The 21,462-nt window shown below is 41.4% G+C and overlaps 2 protein-coding genes across 2 annotated transcripts; both read right to left on the bottom strand.

Annotated features, from left to right (window-relative positions):
* Positions 1 to 1,198: 1,198 nt before the first annotated feature.
* Positions 1,199 to 7,039, bottom strand: oacyl (O-acyltransferase like). Its single transcript, XM_034547246.1, has 15 exons — positions 7,024 to 7,039; positions 5,163 to 5,296; positions 4,998 to 5,076; positions 4,771 to 4,906; positions 4,405 to 4,617; positions 4,032 to 4,234; positions 3,838 to 3,940; positions 3,648 to 3,749; positions 3,368 to 3,533; positions 3,204 to 3,283; positions 2,998 to 3,108; positions 2,718 to 2,841; positions 2,376 to 2,562; positions 1,443 to 1,585; positions 1,199 to 1,303 (listed from the first exon to the last, which is right to left on the bottom strand). Coding segments are annotated over exons 1-15 (1,887 nt in total). The 5' UTR covers positions 7,025 to 7,039.
* A 2,919-nt stretch (positions 7,040 to 9,958) lies between these two features.
* Positions 9,959 to 16,532, bottom strand: znf532 (zinc finger protein 532). The gene is made up of 8 exons (XM_034547054.1): positions 14,202 to 16,532; positions 13,860 to 14,041; positions 13,059 to 13,235; positions 12,138 to 12,300; positions 11,589 to 11,897; positions 11,054 to 11,166; positions 10,561 to 10,699; positions 9,959 to 10,450 (listed from the first exon to the last, which is right to left on the bottom strand). Exons 1-8 carry the CDS (start codon positions 16,530 to 16,532, stop codon positions 9,959 to 9,961), a joined length of 3,906 nt encoding a protein of 1,301 aa, XP_034402945.1.
* Positions 16,533 to 21,462: the final 4,930 nt, after the last annotated feature.

Below are 21,462 nucleotides of genomic sequence, written 5' to 3'. Positions count from 1 at the left end.
CCCTTCTTCGACAGTGTCGTTAAAAATGTGAAACAGTCTCAGACATGTTACACCATCTTGAGCATGTTGCTGTGGGCTTTTGGATTGGACGCGCGGACTCTTGTCGTCATGGTGAGAGAAGTGTCATCTTACCAAAAGCAAAGTGTTATTTTTACCCCACGTTGTTGCACAGTCTGCCTCAGCCTGGCGTCTGCCCTCCTTCCATGAACTCCCTGCCAGGACCAGGTGGAGAATGGTGTGCATCACAGCCACGTTTTGTTTGTCTGGCTGCGTGCGAGTCCGCTAACGGGTGCTTTTCCAGAACCAATTAGGGCTGGAGTGCCACTGCAGGCTAATGATAAATATGAGACACTTCTCCACAGAGAAATAGCAAACCATATTTGGCATTTGTCTTCCACCACTGAACATAGTAGCCTTAACTTAACCTGTAAATAAAACATTTAAATAAGCACATTGGATGCTGAAAGTCATCACATGCAATGTTATTTTCTGGGTGAGCGGAAGAGATAATCATTTGCTGAAGGATCGTGGTATTTCTGTTAGGCTGTGCACGACCCATTACTCAGCCTAATGCAATGTACATCAGATTACATGCCCTGCATAACTCATACGTGCTACAATGGAAACGTGGCGGCCCAGTTAATGCGTCATGAGAAACTGAAAACCATTTTAATGAGCTCATCAGCTGAGTCACTGTCACTTGTAAATTCTGACTCACTGCCACAGAAGGTGCAGTGAAATATATCCCATGTTATTGTGACGTCTTCCTGCAGATGGAGGGGAAGGATGGCAGGAAGCCAGTCACACTGTAGTCTTGTACCGGCAAGAGGTAGAATTTAAATTTAGACCCCATCTCTTTTAATAACTTCAAAAATGTGGAGAAACAACACATCATATCATGCTTTTTAGTTTTTTTCTCTCTCCTGATTCCTGATGTGTTGATGTTAGTGGTTCTGGAGATGAAAACTCAAATACATTTTAAATATAATTACGCCTGTGAAGGTTGATGAATGAGTTGATCTTGACCTTCAGTTTGGACATTTCAATGATATGTAAACTGTTGAAGAATACTGCCTACACTGTTAAATTATATAAACAATCACTATAAAAACTTTTTTTTTTAACAAACAGTTTTATTTTCTATAAAGCAAACAGAATATATATAGAATGGGTGATAGCTGGATAAACACTTCTCTTGTTATTTACTGCTCCATTTTAGGAGGAGGTATGGCTTCTCAACCAGCACGGTAAACACATAGCTGACCACCAACGTGAGCAGCAGGTGGCCAAGGAACAGGTACATCTGAAGAAGACAGGAGACATGCAATACATTAGAGACAGATAATGGCATAAGACATTATCATACATAAGACAGATAATGGCCAGAACCCAAACATCTCAGCATCAGGCTCGATGGAACCGAATGCAATGTGCTAACTTACGAAGTTGATGTCCGTGTAATGAATTGGGGTCTCTTGCAAGCCGATGTAGAGGATGATGAAGACAGGATGCGTTAAATAGCAGGCAAAGCTAATGTTGGAAAGAGGGACCCAGAAACCCAAAGACAAGAGGGTCTTGATGAAACCTGGAGAGCACGAAACACAGAAGAAAATGCAGCATTGTTTTTTAAAATATGTATTTCTGCTTAATGTAGAAAGGTCAAGCTTTTACTCACATGCCACGGTAAATTTACAGACATGCTACTGCATTTCTATCCATATTTGTTCAATCAGTTGCATCTATTTTAATCTGCTTTTAATCATTGTTTTAAATGTCTTGTTATTACTTTTATCTGTTATGTTATTTGTTTAGTTGTACTTATTGTTATTGTTTTAATTGTTTTAGTTGCGGTTTTTACCATGTAAAGTGTCTTTGGGTACATTTTAAAGTGCTATCCCATGAAATATTATATAATAGTCTTTAATTAGGACTATTACTATGATTGTTGTTCTTATTACTATTACTCTTATATTAATAATAATATTAATAATAATCAAATGCCATAATTTGGGTCTTGAATAATGTAAAGTGGTAGGTGAGTGTTAACAATTGATGGTTTTAAGTATTGCTTATGGCAAAGGGTAAAGATTGCCCAAATAGTATATTACATTTTTTCTCATAAAAAGGTCATATGGTTATTTAATGTCATCGTACAGCAGGTCTGTGCAACGAAATGCCAGTCCCATTTTGCTCCATAACAAAAATAATACCATGAAGTAAGAAATCATTAAACAGCAAGTCACTGTCTACGTGTAATCAATCATTAATCAACATGATCAATAGTTACAAAATGCAGAAAAAAAAATACTTTAATATTTGTTAAGCTGCATATTTAAATGGTATTTCATGGAATTTGAACCCTGTTCTCGGTTTACCTCCATAACCCTCCTCACAGGCCAGGATGATCCAGGTCACAGCCAGAGCCCAGAGGGGCCGGTGTAGTCCCTGGTAGAGGGCATGTGGCACAGATAGATGGGTCGGGGTCTCCCTGAGGATGTAGGCCAATCCAACCACCGTAGCCATGACTGACAGGCAGCAGAACCAACCAAGTGCTGCTTGCCACTGGATTAATAGCAAGACAGGGGCATGAGTGTGATGGCAGCTTAGACCCTTGTATTATGCACTGATTAAGATATCAGAAAAAGAGCATATGATGTGTTTACATTCCTACAAAAAGAATACGACGTGTGTCGCGATTCTGGCGGCGATGTTCTCACCTTTTGCTTTAGCAGCTGATCTTTCTTTGTTGTTAAATATATTCCAGTCAAGATTCCTATTAAAAATGGCCCATATCTCGTGTGCGGTCGCACATAGTAAGACAAAACATAATTCTCAGATGTTCTGCAAAATGAGGGGCAAAAAACAAAGACTAGCGGGTCAGCCTTCAGGATTTCACTCTATTAAAGTAAAACATTGACATCACGGTCACTTTACATTTCACGCGTTCGGTTCCGAAGCCGTTTGCGTTAATACGAGATCACATTCATTAAATCTTACAGTGTAGAAGGCTGAAAGACTGGCAGCTGCAGGAGGGCAGTTATGACAGCACTGGCCACAGTGGTCATCAGCAGAAGGCCACCAGCAACAACCACAAACACTCCTCTGTTTCTAAAAAAACCACAGACAGGATAAATAGGTTAGAACTGAGCTGTGGCCATGATTCATACATTTAATTTGTCCGAGGTAGTAAAAATAGAACATACAGTCTGTAAAAATAGACCAACAGAGGAGTGGTAGCATAACACTGGAAGTCCAGAGACAGGTACCATGTCCACGGAATACACTGAGGAGAGATTGTGAAATAACATTTTATTAAGAAATAAGTCCAAAATAGAATTGGAGCTACTGAATTATTATTTAAACTTACTATCTCATGGACTGGGAGGAGATTGCTTATCAACAGTAAGTTAGCCCACCAGTACGTCTTGCAATCCATCATAGTATCCATAAATGGGAACCAGTAGGGTCCCCACTGGATTACCGAGATGAGGCCAATGGTTAGACACATAATGAATAGATGCAGTGGTTGAATCCTGCAGCGATGGGAAGACAAATACAATTCACATTTATGTTACTGGTTTTAGATCACACATAAGAGAAAAAAACATTCAGAATGACACAGAGAGATAGATTTTCAGACAGCATACCTTTTAATCCGCCTGAAGAGGTAGCCGGCCACCAAGCTGGGACTCAGTTTGTCTTCAGCCCTGTCGATGGAGCCCAGCAGAGACCTCGCACTAAGCAGACCCCTACAACACAAATAAACTTGTATAACTGACAACGTAATACTCACTTACGCACAATATGCTTTTAAACTTTGTGTTATTTCAGTCTCACCCTATCAGTAGAAATGTGTCCACAGCCAGAAAGACAGGCCCGCTGATGGTAAGCACATGCAGAGGGTTGCTTTCAACTGTCTTTTTCCAGTCTTTGTAGTTATCTGCAAAAGAGATAACACAGTATGTAAGAATACATATGTGAGTTAATCACTCGCAGACTGAATTTGCAAGTGGCAGTGCGTCTTGTCGTACCCAGATTGTTTATTACGGGGAACTGTGCCGAGTGTCCGCATATGATCCACAACAGGCTGAGGACACGGATGCCATTGAGGGAGGAATAGCCTCCTCCTGTGATGGATGAGGAGGTGCTGAAGACGCCCTGGCTGGTGGTCTGTAGAGAGAACGCCTGAAGGCATCGTTGCACACAGCCTTGAGGAAAACACGTGGGAGTGGGCCTGGTTTCTGTAGGAAGACGATACTCAATCAACTTGTCGGGTGTTCAATTTGTATTCATCATCTATCTTATAGTCCAAATACAGACGAGCATTATGCTTGTGATGTCATCCGGTACACCTTTTTAGGGAAATCTTGTGGAACTGAGTACTCGCACACAAACTCATAATACATATCCTTACTATTGCTGTTGTCCTCTGAGGTGTCACTATTAATATCGCTACTGGGGCAGCCATTGGTCTTCAGGGTCCCATAAAGGTTGAGGTCAGTGTTTAGACAGGCAGACTCCGCTGTGGGCTTGACCTCTCTGTTCTTTTGCCATCTTATTATAGCTGTAAACAACGTAGCCGCAAGGGGAATTGCTACCATTACACAACACACAAACCTGCAGGAGAAAAGGTTTCTGTTTTAGGGGAAGACTCACCAATGTTAAAGACAAAAACAACAAACGGAAGTCTTGAAATGTAAAAAAGTGGAGCTTAAAAGTACACATGCATGTGAGACAGTAAAGAAATGGCACATCCAATCATATACTGACAGGCAGGTGACATCTGATGCATCAGGGGCAACGGTGTTGGACAAACAATGGGTCATGATCATCTCCTGAGTGGAATGATTGACCAGGATGGGAGGTAAGGGAGGAATAAGGGAATTCTGGCCCAACTGAAGTCTCCCTGTTAAAAAGGTGAAACAAGTCACAAGTAACACAAAACAAGTATTGGATTGACTGAAAGATAAGAGAAAACTGTTTTTAAAATCACTGACCGTCCAGCACCAGCATTTGCACATCGTCTTCTCCACAGGAGTCAGGAACGCAAATACCCACAAAGTACTGGACTTTTTCCTACAATGGTAAAAACATATTGTTCAAACTCTAAGCCAACTGTCAGGATGACATTGTATCTTGTGCAATGATGTTGTTTGTTTTACCTGCCTAAGGAACACCTGGCAGTACTGTCCAGAGAAGGCAGTACCATGTGCAGAGCGACACTGCTGCAGCAGGCCAGGCTGGTTGGCGTTACCTCCTTTGACATTGCTACCCATCTTTCCAAATGCATCATACACTGACAATGCACCACCACAAAGAAACACACAACAGCAACTTAGTGCAAAGAACAGAAAAGTGATCCTCGACACCGACCGGTGACTCTACAAAAACCTAATTTAAAGCTCTAACTGATTTTAACGTGCACAAATTAAGTTTTCAGTGTCCATTTCACAACTTTGCAATACAATGTAAAAGATAAAAATGTAAATAAAAATAAATCTCAAAAAGGTAAATGAGTTTTTCATTGTTTTACTGAATACACATTTAAATAGAAATTTAACAAATTAATATTATTTTCTCTATATGTTTGCTGAGGGGTTTTTTTCCCGAGAAAAATGAAAGTGAGGATTTCGTTTACGGCTCCATCTTGTCAATTTAATAAAAAGATATGACGACAGACACGTTTAGTTGTAGTCTTCCCCATTTTTTTCCATCTAGTTGCTTTAACAGAGGGAAACAGCGCCCCCTGTGTGCTAACGGTCAAACGTGGCGCTGCACCCTCACACGTGTGACGAGGACCGGGGACGCATGAAGTTGTTAACTTTGATTACAAAGCATCGACCAATCAGACGCGCTCACTGCGTCCCCGCACTGTGAATGAACACGTGAAAAACAAATGTAACACGTTGAAGCCAGTCGTCCTCAGAACAAATGTAGTTATTATTAGCCCTTGTTTTTTCGGTGTTGTAAGATAACCTAGCAGCTAGTTTTATAAGCAAAACAATAACAAACAAACCAAATGTTCATCTGCAACACGTGCAAGGACATTATGTGAAAGAAAGAAGGACTGACTTCAATGGTGAGTCAAATCTGTCTGTCTTCTCTCTGTCTCCTGTCTTTGTGTATTTAACTAACTTAGTTTAATGGAGATCATACTAAGAGGCTTATAGTTATTATGGAGATCATACTAAGAGGCTACCTGTTAGCCTGGACACTAACGCTGTTGTATTATAACTTTGCACTATATATTTGGTAATTTCTTAAATGCTCCATCCACAGGTTGTTCATTCACCTGTTGGTTGCTCATATTTTTTTTAATAAGCCTAAGCAGAAGGTTCTTTGTGAGAATGAATTCCTTCCTGTTTTGGTTTTAAGCTTCGCTAATACACTTAATCTGTATAGCACCTTCCATATCCAAAAGGCAGCTCAAAGTGCTTTACAAATATTATAGGAGAACATTTAGGAACAATTCAATGTTTTAAAAAGGGGGAAGAAGGTCAAATACACAATCAAAAACAATACAATTATCATAACCACAAGCAAGTTCACCATAATAATAATAATTGTAGTTCTTTGAATATTCTTGTTAACATTAATAATACACTACTGGGGGCATTTGTGTAGGCTACACCTCGATAAGACACTATGTATAAGACTGTAAGTGATGTATTCGATTCACACGTTGATGCTTCTTGAGGTGCACATTAAATCTTGATTTAAGATTTGCAGCACACTATATATTTGTGGTTCACGTGCATTCAGCTTTTTGTTGGTGTGAACAAAGTCTGTTGTCTTAACGTTTATGGGATGTGTTGCGTTGCACTGGAGTGATGGAGTGCGAAACAAAACTCCTATTTTCCCCGTTCAAAAACATTTCTTTAGCTTGGCCTGTCTAACTTGGCTTCTGATCCACTCCTTGGACCTGACCCTCCGCTCCCCACGGACACACTGCAAATGCACACGTGACTCAACGACTTAACATACAGAAAGAAAAAAGCCTTTCAAAAAGACTGCGACACTTACTGAGAACAGCGTATTCCTTCGGCCTGTCCTGGTTAATTTCCCAGAGGAAAGCGTTGGTGTCCTCCGTACATCTTTGAGACACAGTGAAGGCCTGCTCATTCTCCAGCGCTACACTGCTGCACCCGGCAAACAGAAGGAACGCCACCCAACCCAGGGCCATGTTTTCAGACTGAGTGCATCTTTTTTTCGTGGAGAGTGTGTTTAAATAACATAGGAGGGGGACACATCATCATGAAGAAGGTAGCGTGAAATCCATCTTGAATGGGGTGGATTGAAACGCTGCTTTGACAAGAAGAGCATGCTCACCTGGTTTTCTGCATCAGGTGTGAACAGGATCTGGTTACATGAGGATGAAAGGGGAACAAAAGATGCAGGCTGTGATTACGGTCACCACACAGGAACAACATAATTATGATTCAAGTACAATAATGACGCCTAAGAAAAGTCAGCGTAGGGTACTCCCATCATCACCACTGGAACGACAGATGTTTTACAAAAGTATCAGATTGTATTTCTTCTTATCGTTTCTTTTCTCCATGTTCTTTTACTGGAACCATTTGTCTCAAGCTAAATTATATTAGAGTAGGAGCGCCACACTAGAAATACATCAATGGCCACTAGAGGGTGCCCTTGTTCTAAAGACCAATGCCACGACTTTCACCAGACAACAGTGAGGGAAACCATCTACACACATAATGTATCTATTCTAGAACATAATAAGAAATGTGTCTCAAAGCGCTGCATCAAAGTTAAAACTGGCACAAAATAACTGGAGAAATGACATGAATTTTATCATTTGGGTTGTCCAGGAAGTGTTATATTCTTCTATCACACAGAAGTACCATACCATTCAACACTTTGGTTAAGATAAAGATAAGATAAGATATTACTTTATTCATCCCCAGGGGGAAATTTCTTGAAGCAGCAGCAAACATGTTTACATAAATACAATACAATAAAATAAAATAGCAGGGCAGGATATATATATATATATATATATATATATATATATATATATATATATATATATATATGTGTATATGTGTGTGTGTGTATATACACACTCCCCCACACTCAGACCAAATCAAGACATTGTTTACATTCTGCAGAATGGCACAGATTCAAGTATGCCGAAATTAGCAATCAGCAGTTAGTTCCTGTTTGCAATGTACCTCTTGGGTGTATAGACAGCTATCACCGGATGACCCTGATACTGAAGAAAGCCTAAAAATGGGATGAAGTAATAATGCTCTTTTCCCCCCTCTATGATGTCTGAGCAGATTTATGAATCACATGTATTATCAATTTGCATCAGACATACTTATATCCAAGGAGAGTGTCAATAAAAAATAATATTACACAGAAATGTAATCGATAAAACAAGTCTATTATATTTGTGTGTTCATATCTGTCTGCTGTTTTGTGCTTTGCAATTGAATCAGACTGTAAAATGAAAGAATAGGGTGAGGAACAGGTTTTGGTTTACATGATAATATAAACACACAAACTTGTTTTTAACCTTAACCAGGTACCTTGAGTTGCCTAAACAAAATCACACAAGTGGATTTTGTAGTGAAAGCAATGAAATATCTTTTTGTTTTTGCAACTTGCAAAGTTTAATCCGGAAGCCTTTATGGTTATTTCTTATCTCTGTTTCAAATTAGAACGCTTGTCCACGACACAAATGGCTCAATACAAGCATGAGTGTGAATAATCACAAGAGGTTTACTGATATATTTCCATCGGGAAGAGCTGAACTCATGTGCAGGTTTCATCATTTATTGACATAAAGAACAATTTTGTACACAAGCGTCAGAAAAGTCTGAAAAACAGCAGCCAGATAAATTCTAATAAACAAACAATTCACGACTGCTTCTCTCATGCAGCTCTACAGCGCCAGACGCTTGAAGTTTCATTGTCAGAGTAGAAAAAACACTTTTTGGAAAATCCTTAGAACAAAGAAAGTAACAGACAACAATGTTGAGCTTCTCACAACTTTCAGTTATCGTTATTTAATTTAACTGGTTGTCTTGTGTAATAGTTCAGTTTCACAGCCAGATGTTGTTATTCCTGTGAATAAACACGTTATGATTCACCACATAAACGAAACAACCAATAACTGAAGTAACGAGACAGAAATGTCACAGTTCTGATGTAAAGAAGATAACTTTTTTAAATATTTGTTTTGAATATTCCGGTAAATACACCTTTTTTTCCCCCGTGACCTATCATCATAAATAGCTGCCATATATATATATATATATAAGTCAGGAATGTAACATCATAACAAGTAAGATAGTCTTTTACAAAATATTCTTTTAAAAGCGTTGCAAATTTGGCCCATGAGTGTTTCTTCCCGGTTTCTTTGACGTTGATATGTAAATTATCATAATTTTATATTTCATACAATTTCAATTGAATCAAAAGTTTGAGAGCCAGAGTTTATTGTAGAAGTTGAGGAGTTACCCTGAAACAAAAAGAATGTTTGACGCTGATCTTCTCCTCAACTTTTAAGTTAAGTGAACCTGAAGCTGACAAACATTTTATACCTATTTTTTTTAGACATCTGTTTGAAAATCCAGAACACTGCCGACTGCATGAGGATTAATCCCATTACAACATTTAACCATACACTATCTAGCCCTAGTGAGAACAATGGAAACTCTTTTTAAAATAAAAAAGCTCCTGTACATAAAACAAATCTATTCAAAGCCTCTAGAAAACATCGACCTATCTTGTTTAATTTTCTTAAAGATGCATGAAGTGACTTGGACATATATTACATATGTGTGTACATATATTGTATACTTGTATACATATTGTAGTACTTTACATGTTCATAATATATACAACATAATACACTGAATCTCCGACGCTTTAACATTCGAGTTGACGTTTAAAACAACAGTGCTTTCGATGGAATGGTTTCAACGCGTCATTTGTCCGCCGCGCTCAGTCTCTTCGCCTTTATGAACGCCATCCCGTGAGTCCTCATGTGAGTGTTCAGGTTTCCCTCTGTTTCAAACATCCTCCCGCACACTTTGCATTTGGTACTGGGTGTCCCGTCTGCACCATCCAGCTGGTTCTCCCGCTGACTCTCATCGTCGTCCTTGCCCCTTCCGGTGTACCGGGCGAGGCCCTGCGGCTCCTTCAGCCGATGGACGATGAAGAGGTGTCGGGCCAGCGAGCGGTGGGAGGTGTAGCACGGGCCGCACTCCGGACACTGGTGGGACGAGCCGTCGGACTTGTGCTGGGGAATGTGCTCGTGGAAAGCTGCGATGTCCTCGGTGGTGAAGCCGCAGACGGCACACTTGTGAACTTTAAGGATGTTCACCTTGAGCCTCTTCAACGGCTGTGAGTCGGTGACCCTGGAGTTCAGGCCTGGAGACCCCTCATCCTCTCCTTGCTTCCTTTTGGGGCTGTGGGTCTGTAGAGGAGGGTAAAATCAGGAATGAAAGATCCATGAAGATCACTTGTAAGTCAAAAAGATGAACTGCCACCTAATAAATGGATATCTGCAAATGTGTGCCACGGTACCGTCTCCTTGTCAGGTGGCGCCTCCATGGGATCAGACTTTACAGTCTTCCCATCTGGGTCTTTGACTCCATGCATCAAGCGGATGTGCTGATCCAGCAGCACTCTTTTAGTGAACGGTGGACTGAGAGCTGGACAGTGCCTATCAAAGTACGAGAAAATAACAATTATAACCCTTTTGCATGCTGATTTTTGCCTTCTGTTGTGTGCATACATCCAATTTGCTTGTATTTTTCTTTGTATGCGTGCGTCCGTGAGTGAGTGAGTGAGAGCGTAGAGCATATCTGCACCACACAGCAGTGGTCGTTAACTGTATCCCAGTAGTAGTTATGGTAACCAAGATTTTCCAGGATCTTTATTTTGTATTTCCTAAACCTAAACAAACCTGATCCAATTACTTGTGTGTGTGTCGTTCTGGAGGGCATGAGCCAACAAGTGCTGTGACGTTGAATTTTGAGGAGTGTGGGGGAAAGCCACAGTGGACGTGTGCACTCACGGGCAGGTGTAGACCTTCCGCTGTCCCTTGTGTTTGAGGCGGTTGTGTCTGCAAAGACTGTGAGAAGAGCTGAAGGACTTCTCGCACTGCCGACATGGGTGTTTCTTCAGTATCTGCAATGGAAGAATGCATAATGCCTTTTAAAATATAGACATTTATGGATTTTACACTAGTGTGACTTGTAAAGTAATCATTAGTTGCAACATTATATAAGATGTTTGAGAAATAGCACCAACTCAATCAAATACAACTATAAAATGCTGCTTACACCTCGTTGTATCTAATGATATAATGCACAATATGACTTTAACGTTCTATCTTTTAAGTACAATTTTCGAAACATACTTGTGCTTTTATTTCAGTAACATTATGAATATATATTGTGTAGTGTTTTTACAGTGTGGTGTTAGTCATTTTACTGTAGTAAAACAATAATTAAAAAAGCTGTTTGTTCTATTTCTTAATGCTACGCAGAATCTCAAAAAGGACCATGCGACGGATCATAAACCTCCTCATGATGGTCGTCAACATTCACCTTGCCATGTTCGCGCCTCATGTGAGCCACAAAGACCTCCCTGGAGCTGAATAGACTACTGCAGTCTCCACATGTGTATCCTGAGCTGGGCGGGTTCTTGAGGGCCACTGAGCAGTTACTTTTGGCTTTCTTCAGAGGTGAAGGCTTCTTTTCTCCCTTGTCTTGACCTTTGTCACTTCCTCCATCTTTGTTGTTATTATTCTTACTGGGGCTGTTGGTGCTATTGGAGTTAGTGGGCTTGGTGCTGAGAGGAAGGTTGATGCCCAAGTTTGGTGGACCTTCGATGGTCTTCAGGGTCCCATGGATGGCCTGGAAAAGATCCACAGATGCAGATTGAATTATAACAAATACATCTATAAGAACACTGCTTTGTGAAACAGTTCTAGACTAAATGTTTTACTAGGACTCATAACTGGCCTTGAAAATATGAACAAAGATATTATTGTGGTATATATGGTGCCACAGATCATTAAGTCACAGCGTGAGGTTTGACATAAAAAGGGGATGTTATTGTAAAGCATCCCCAAAATAACTGCTTGTTATGCCCACCTTGATATGGTCCAACATGAGCTGTTTCTGTGCGTAGTGCATGGAGCAGTCGGGGCATTTGAACACTGAAACTTTCCAATTGACGATATGCTGGTCAAAATGAGAGTGTAGCAGGGACTGCAAAGTGAACACGGTATCACACATGGAACACTTGTAGATCAACCTGAAAGACATAAAACAACTTTTTTATATTTACTGCAATATGCGCACATCTATATTTAAAGAGGACAAAAAAAGCTATTTGTTTTACAAATGTTATCTTATTTTCACATATATTTCACATGAAGCTGTTAAACATTGAGTCGCAACCTTATAGATGGTTTCATATTGTTTCTAAAGCGTTAATGTTAAGTTTCTGAAATAGGTGATTTAGTACTGAAAATTGCTCCACGTCGCATGTTTTTATTTAGCTTTAAGCTTGGGTCAAAAGCAGGGCCTAACCAAACAATGGTACAAGAACACCTGCTACTGAGCACCCGTGTCGTCGGTAGGGCTGATGATGGAGTGTATGCGAGTCAGTAAAAGGTTTCCATGTGGAAAAAAACAATCCAAGTTAAGCCACCATGTCTAAAACCCACAAATCCTACTACTGATGAAGCAGCGAACATGGTTTTTCTTTGACGTGGGTATCAGGTTATATTGCTGTGTGAAAGGAAGAGTGTGTAGATGTGAGTTGACAATTCTTCCATAAAAAAAAGCTGGTGTATTATGCGTGTAATGTATACTATTTGTATTTAATATAAGATACAATTTTGAATGTAATTAAAAGGTGTGTCTTTGAAAATGTACACTTACTGTACATAACAACAAGAAAACACTTTGCTGAATTCTGTCTTTAACGAAATGTAAAACTGAAACACATTTGGTTCATATTGGTTCATATTTGTAAATAATAAGTGCCCACGGTGTTTTTCGACCTACTTGGGCTCTCCGGTCTTCATTCCTGGATGCTGTGTGTTCACATGAGAGTGTGTTCCAGGTGCAGACTTGAAAGCCATGGGGCAGAGAGGACATTTATAGAAGATCTCACAGTGAGAACTTTGGATGTGCGATTTTACGGTTGCAGCATCAGCAAAGATCACACTGCAGTGGATACAGCTGGAGAGAGAAGGAATAAGCAAAAGTCAGATTTATATACGATTTAAAAATACAGAAAGTCAGTTCAACTCATTCCTTGGTCTGAAGATCTTTTTTTATCTTTGCATAGAGAGCACGGAGAGAGTCAGGCAAGCTGTTATGCTAAGCTAAGCTAACAACCTGCTGAGTGTGGTATCAATCCTCTCATCTAACTACAATAAACAAAATAACCGAATGGCCATGAAAGTATCATCACCAGACTGCAAAATATACATATAACTGTGGAGATTTTAACTTTGAGACAAGAAGTTCATTTTAATAATATTTTGAAATGGCAGATGCATTATTGAATCATAAGTTCAAATGAAAATCAGTTTAAATGGTTTGTATCTTTCAGTTGTATGGGATTGTCAAGCTGAGGCAAACCTAATACAGAAATAATAACTGTAATTAGATATGTCATCGTAAGTGGCACTTTAAAAGAAATGAGCGAGAGACATTAAGTCTGAGTATCGCCACTTGGAAAGGAAGAACACTGCTCAATGATAAATACCATTCCAAGAAATCAGGGTCTTAAAACATATATATGTACATTGGAAATTAAAGACACCTGCAGAGAAAAGTTCTGATTGTAGTTAGACTGACCGGTAGCCGACTCTACGGGTGTAATGCAGGCAGTTCTTTGTGACATGTGATTGGAAATGGACAGAACGGCAGCTGGCGCCACACTCGGGGCAGATATAAGGAGACTTGTGCTGGTGGATCCGCTGGTGTGACAGAAAGCTGCACTGATTTGGTAGAAGCATTTGGCAGATGGTGCATGTTTTCTGAAAAGAGGAGATATGAGTGAGTCACGAATTTTTGTCAATGTGAAAAATACATTTTAACCAGAGGCTCTCCAATGAAGTGGCTACCACCACTAAACCACTGAAGGGCCGTGAAATCCAATTGAACCACATTATGTTGCAGTTCACACAGTACACACACCTGCCCGCTGGAATCTTGTGCCTGTTGGTGGTGCAAAGCAAGCGAGCTGTCATCCTGGAACATTTTGTTACACTCCAAGCACTTGAGGCTGTGCCTGCAGATCTTCGGTGCATCCTCCTCCAAGGGCATGGCTGCAACAAGAGGAGCACTGCATGGAGCTGAAATCACTGTACTTTGGGATCCAGAACCAGCGACTCTCCCTGGGATTTGGGTCTTTGCTTGTGGTTGGGAGGTGGAGGTGGTGCCAGTGATGTTGGGTGGGTCTGGTGAGGGTGATGTGGTTATCATCTGATCTGCGGGGATGGGTTTTAGGATTAGATGTGAGCACTGCATGACAGCCCCTTTGTCCTTGTGGCCCCTGGCATGAGACAAGAGGCTGCATTTGTTGTAGAACAATAGACTTTCGGCACAGTGGTTGCAGGTGACCTCGATCCGCACACTGCGACGCTCGTAGTGATGTGCCAGGCTCTTCTCGAGAGCAAATGAATCTCCACACTCCAGGCACTTGTAGCCACGTGAGGGTAGAGAGATACAAGCTGAGGTTGGCGGAGAGAGGTTTGGTACGTACACAGGGACAGGATTTATGCTACTCAGGACTTTGTTGAAGGCGTCCACTACAGAGCTTTGAGAGCTGTTGAACACTTGAATCCTAGAGACTTTCTTTGTGGCCCGGCCAGCGAGAATTGTATGCTGTTTGATTTGCTCTGGTTGTTTGGAGGAGGACAGGGCCTTTTTGAGATCACAGACAGCAGAAGATACAGTCTGAGGCAGAAGATTGAGTTTACTAAGGTGCACTGTCTTTGGCACAAATTTGGCCTTAGCCAGACTGGAGGCAGGTACCATGACTGTCTGTTGCTTCATGGCTTTAGCAGCTTTCAAGATGGCACTGCTTGCACTTTGCACTGATGCAGCGGGGATGACAGTTGCTTTAACTGTGGTATTGTTGGCTAGTTTCAGTTTGATGATTTGGGAACCAGCTGCCTTGACTGCTGAGACAGGCAGGAAAGCTGTCGCCACAGGTTTAATAGTCATTTTCTTGGTTATTTCAATTGAAGGGCCTCCAGTGGTGGCTAATACGGTGATTGGCAGAGAGGGCCTTGTGGGAGATGAGAACATTGCGCTGGTGGTTTCCATGACAGAAACACTATTCTCTCTTTTCAGACCTTCCGGACCGAACTCTGATACAACTCGGGTGACCATACGCTTGATCTGCCCGGATGATGTCTTAATTGTTTTGATCCTGACTTTTGGGATCACTGGGGTGGTGTCCGTGCCTGAGGTAGGGGAAGCTTTGCTGCTACCTTCACTGATGACACTGGAGGGACTGTCCGGTTGTCTTGTTAGCAGCCTCTTTGCAAACTCTAGGGCTGACTCCTGCTCATGTGGTTTCTCTACAGCTCTGGGATTTTTATCGTCAAGCGGGAATTCTTTCTGTGTTGGAGGAGAATCCAAAACACCCAAATCTGTTGGATTAGCCTTTTTGGCACTGAGAGCTACTATGGCTGCTATACAAGATGAAAGTTTTGCAGAGGTCTTGGCTTTGACTTGAGACATACTGGACACATTAACAAGCTCCGTTGTCTCTCGAGTCTCCCTGCACTCCTGATCTTGAGACTCGAGGATCGTTTTCTGTAGTTCCCCCTCAGGTAAACTTGATTGAGGGAGCTCGTTAGACTTGAAACATCCTAGAATTTCATTGGTGTTCTTGTTTTGAACAGGTTTCTGGTCTATGTTTGCTGTGGGCTTAGAAGCATTATCTAACGATACAGGAGATTTGGGATGCTGCTCCCCTGTCTTAGTAGTCGATATAAAGGTTGACTGAACTCCCTGCTTGTCCATAGGGTCATCAACCTCAATTTTATCATCATCATCATCAAACTCTTCAGCGCTGGAGATGGGGCTGAATTGATTGAAGGTTGGTGAATGGTTATTAACTGGCTGTGCTTCCTTAATGGGAGCATTCCATCCATTTCTGGTGCAATGAGTATCTGGTTGTATTGCAGCCAAGAAGCTATTATGAAGTCCATTGCTAATGTCAACAGAAGGGGGTTGGGGATAGAAATGCCCATCCTTCTCTGATATGGTTCCACCTTGTTGCCTAGTGTCTGCGTTTCGGATGTTCTTGACAATGACACTAACGCCAACGTCAAGTCCTGTTGAGGGGTTGTGGGACTCATCTTCACCACTAGTCACCCCACCACTGGGATGCTTGAGTCGTCCATCATGGTCATCATGGGGCCCAGATTCAATAGCGGCTTTAGGATCCACCATGTCAGGGATGTCGAAAGCCGCCAGCAGGTCATCAAAGTCTGGCGTCTTCATATCTCCCATGGTCCTGCTCCTGTTCTGAGGAGATTACCTGTGGAACACACAATAAATGGTACAATAATCAGTAACATAAGCCATGTCTATACTACAGATTTGATCAACATGTGCTATATTAGTTCATCCGTCGTTATCTGGTGCTGAATGTTCCTTGTCGTTTTCATCTACTCATTAGATTATGAGATGTCTTATTTGGGTTTTAGGTAAAATAACAACCAATAATATCCATGAATCATAGTTTCCATAATAGAAAACTTAATGGAGACATGAATTTTTTTTCGATAAACGTCATTAACGACCGACTAATATCATCCTAAATCCATTTTAGCTCCCAAATGAGGCCTTTTCTCATGATGACAGGTTGATATTCATCATATAATTGGTTTATTAATGAGAAATGTATGACATTTTGGAGGGCAATTATCGCAATTCTCTTTAAATTTGGAAGGCTAAGGCCACTGTAATTTGATCATGCTCATGAGTATTTTGTTGGGACATGAAGGCAGCAATGCAAAAATCTGTGGAGAAATTTAAATTAGAGGAACATTTTTAGAGTGTGGGCTATTTTGCTTCCATAACATGTCTTCTATCAGACTAGTGAAAAGAAAACATCCAAAATACACAGTAAGGTTTATTTTTACTACAGTTTATCTATTTGTTACTGTAGATTAAAGTTAAATATTTTACTACAAAGTAGAAATGCATGTTTGATACTCGTTTTGCATTGAATCATACTGGGATGTTTGATGAAATTGATTGGATGGCCCTACCAAAAACAAATTCCACCAGCCGCCACTGAAAGCACATACACATCATTCAGCTTTTGTTTTGGGGTTTCATTTGTCACCACATGGTGCACAGCTGTCCACGTACAGTACAGCCTCCAAACAATGACGCTTTTTTGTGTTTGATGGTTAATGTTTGCGTTAGCAGACTGAGTTCAGGACTCTCTTCAGCAACATCTGGAAATCAATGTGTGCATCACACTCATGCAAAGCTGCCCTGAAAGAAATAGTCCAGCTGACGTACAACTAGTTCTATTTATGCCTCATTCGTCCTCACATTGGGCCACTTCATTTAACTGATTCTGATGGAAACGCCGGACAGCCACTTGCGGGTGCACGCGGGGGGTAGATGTGACATTTTCATGACATTATACATGGTTACTTAGCAAAACCTTTTCCTCTCTAATCATTACATGGTCAGCGTTGCTATAATTAAACAAATTAAATGGCAGGAAAACAAGTATATTCCAGTGTTGAAAAGCTGCCGACGTAACAAAGCAAGACAGGAATTAGAGAGTTTCTCTTTTTTTCATATTTATTTACTTATATATAATCAGAATGATGATTGATTTGGTCCAAATGATTAATACAATATCGAAGATTGGCATAGTTGTAGTTATTTTCTTATCAGTGGACTTACAGTCAGCTGGCTTTGTGATTGAATAAAACATACAAACAATACTGAAATATGAACTGTAGATATGATCATGATGACAGGTGAAGATCTTTGTGAGGTGATATTGAAAATGTAAGGACGGTCACGCATCCTTTAACATATTTATTAACATGTTTTTGTTTGTGAATTCTTCAACCTAATTGTCTGATACAGTATTATTCAATATCAGAAAAAAATACTTTTAGTGTGGTTGTAACTCTTCAGAAACAAACCAGTTTTTATTTTTTAATAGTGAGCACTGCAAAAGAGACATGATGGGACTGAAATGCGCTGTGTCTGCATGTGCTGTGGGTGTTGGGGACAAAAGGCACCGCCTTGGAGTTAAACCAGCACAGCTCTTTGATCCAAATGCATGGTCAAACACATCTGCACACACACACACAAGACTCCTATCTTGTAGCCTCGTCTTTAAGCAACAATTCTCAGTTTAATCCAGATGAAGGGATAGTTGTAATAATGAGGTTTACATAAAACAAAATGACAGAGTGAGAAACGTTATGGAGGGGAAAGAGCAGGGAGGAATTGCAGTGAGGGGGAAAAGATGGCTGCTGAGCTGTGCGAGGCTGCAGCAGAGAGAGAAAGGCCTGCTGGAAAGAACAGCTAGTCACAGCCATGACAGCCAGAGCAGCCTGACGTAGAAAGTAAATGAAGGTTAAATACAGACAAATATGAAAAATATGAAACACAGAACCCCTCTCAACTACAGCAGTTTAATACACATGTTTCATTACCAACTGGAATCATGTGTAAAACTACAATCTCAGTAATGTGAATGTAAAACAACAATGGTGGAAACATGCAAGTGAGTCAGCCACTCCTCACCCTCTTGCCTCTGTCCCTCTCCAGCCACTAGCCAAACCTTCTTTCCTTCCTTCCTTCCATCCTGCAACAAACACAGTCACAACACTACTAACCCACAAAAGAAGCCACCCGCCCCACCCTGCCGGGAGGAGAAAAAAAGAAGCCTGCTTCTTCCCAGCCATGCAAAGGCCTAGGACACAGGGTCAGGTTACATCCAGCGATCTGGTGAGTGGTGGTGGTCCTGTGTAAGGATCCTCCTTCGTCGTTCTCTGCACCACTAGCAGCACACAGAGACATACAAACAGACGGATAGATCATGCTCTTGCATGAGTGTGTGTGTGTGTGTGTGTGTGTGTGTACGTGAGGCTCCCGGCTGCAGATTGACAAACTCCCAGTCAGCCACGTCCCCCTGCCCCTCATCCCTTCCCAAATAAATCTCCCTGCCCCCCACGCTATGAGCCGTGCTGCGTAGCACGCCGCCATCCAGCAACCAGCGACCAGCAGCAGCAGCAGGGTCTGTATCATGGTCGCCAGGAGCAGAGTTGTGAAGGGCTGCCATGGAGCAGTCTGGGCTATCTCTATCCCTCAGTGGAGCACAGAGACAGGCATTGTTCCTGTCAGCCTTCCGTCTCCCTCAAACCGGTTTCATCTGGTTCTGGTCACCCAATAAAAATCCCTGTGCTGCAGTATGGCCTCAGAAACACGCAGGCAGGAGCGTTGTGCTCACCTCCCTGGAAGCACTGCAACATTTCTTTCACTAAACTACATGCGTCTGCTCGTAGATTTAGTGAAGCAAGAACGCAGTATTTTATAGACGGGTGCAACGATGCAAACACCAAGGTGCGGTTTTGGTGAGCACAGATGACTTGACACTTACAAATACAGCACAACAGGAAAGAGGATGAGAAAAAATCCCACACTGTGGACAAAAAGTAGGTTACATGAAAAAAACAAAATGATATTCATCTTAGCACATGGAAAGGAAGAAACAAAATGAGGTAACCGTGTTTGTAGTAGAAGCTCAGTCGGGTACCTTGGCCTGTTTCTCCCCCAGTGCTTTCACCCCAGACACACGGGTCGTTTTCAAACTTCCATGCAGCCCGCAGCAGCAATAGGGGAAACATAGGCCATTCGGGTACCCAGATTTCCATCAAACACATGCCCACGTATGCCACCACAGAGACACACATAAACATAAACATGCACGTTCATGCACATATAGAGGTAAATGTGGCATACCCTTGTCTGATTTTTTCCACCTATTCAGGAAAAAAGAAATCTTCCTGCAGAGGCCTCAGCACCTGCCTTTACTCAGCCCCAACCAATCCAGTCCCCATCCTCCTCCTCCCCTCCCCCTCTTCCCACTTTCTTTCATTGGGTCAGTCCTAGATTTTAGTCCCAGTCCAGGCCTCGCTTTTTTTCCTGAAGCCACCACCACCACCACCACTACGGCCGTGCATGAAGGGACGGAGAGAAAAAAGGGGGCAGTGTTCCGCAGGCGAATCAGGCCTTTTGTCTGTGTCTGTGCAGGGGGGCGAGGGGACTCTCCACTCTGGCACTGGAGCAGCAGCAGCAGCAGCTGGTGCAGAGAAAGAAGAGAGAGAGAGAGGGAGATGAAGACAGAAGGAGGTGGGGGAGATAGAAAGGAAGACCAGGAAATGAGTAGGAAAAGAGTATAATGAGGGCTTCAATATGAATATGTTTGTATGTCAAGCCCCTGCCATAGCTTAGCCGTATGAGCTAGTGAGGTGGGATTGTGGGGACGAACTTGAACAAATCCTCTACAACCGATAACATTATACATTTATAACATAAAGTATAAATAGGAGAGGCCTGTTTAATCCCAACTTCCCATGTGCATATTGTGTAAGCCAAGGTCAACCAGTCTCGTGTCTATTTCTCTGTTGTTTCTCTGTGCATAGCAACATTAGCACAAATCAATGCGAGAAAAGACTGCATAAACTAATTATCCTTCATTATTCAGAGGATCCTGCCAGGTTTATTTATCAGACAACACAAATGTGTTTTTATACACTGCAAGGGAGCTGGATTTGTGCATCTGTATAGATCATAAAAGGCACTCATGGTGCCTCCTGCCTGTCTACAGTGTGACAGATTCAGTGCAGGAGAGGAGGCTGAGGTTGCTGTGCTCCCCCACCACCAACAGAGGCACGGTCACATGACCCCCGAACAGAGGCACGTCACATGACACCCTAACAGAGGCAGGGTCACATGACGTCATGTTGTCTCCGTTCACGTCGACTAGAAGCAGCAAAGAGGAGCTTTTTGACTGGTTAATATGTATATATATATATATAAATGTGTGTGTGTGTGTGTGATACTGTCAGACGTTGTAGAATAAGATTCTAAACTTCATGGGAATATAGAAATATAAGTGGAAAAACCTGTCCAGTGGCATTTGCACAAGTTGACTTGAAAGAATAGAGGAAGTAATAATAATAATGATAATCACTTCAAACTTAAATAACAAGTTCTAAAACAATAAGCATATATATATATATATATATATATATATATATATATATATATATATATATATATATATATATATATATATATATCAAGGCCTCTGATCAGAGAGATGAGGGATTCTTTTGAAAATATGATGATCAGCAAAGACCTCATAATGGCAAATTGTCTTTTTTAATTGACA

The sequence above is a fragment of the Cyclopterus lumpus genome, chromosome 12, assembly GCF_009769545.1.
Source record: "Cyclopterus lumpus isolate fCycLum1 chromosome 12, fCycLum1.pri, whole genome shotgun sequence".
In the NCBI taxonomy this organism is placed as follows: Eukaryota; Metazoa; Chordata; class Actinopteri; order Perciformes; family Cyclopteridae; genus Cyclopterus; species Cyclopterus lumpus.
The sequence above is the reverse complement of the archived record's forward strand: the minus strand, read 5'-3'. Positions and strand labels throughout refer to the sequence as shown.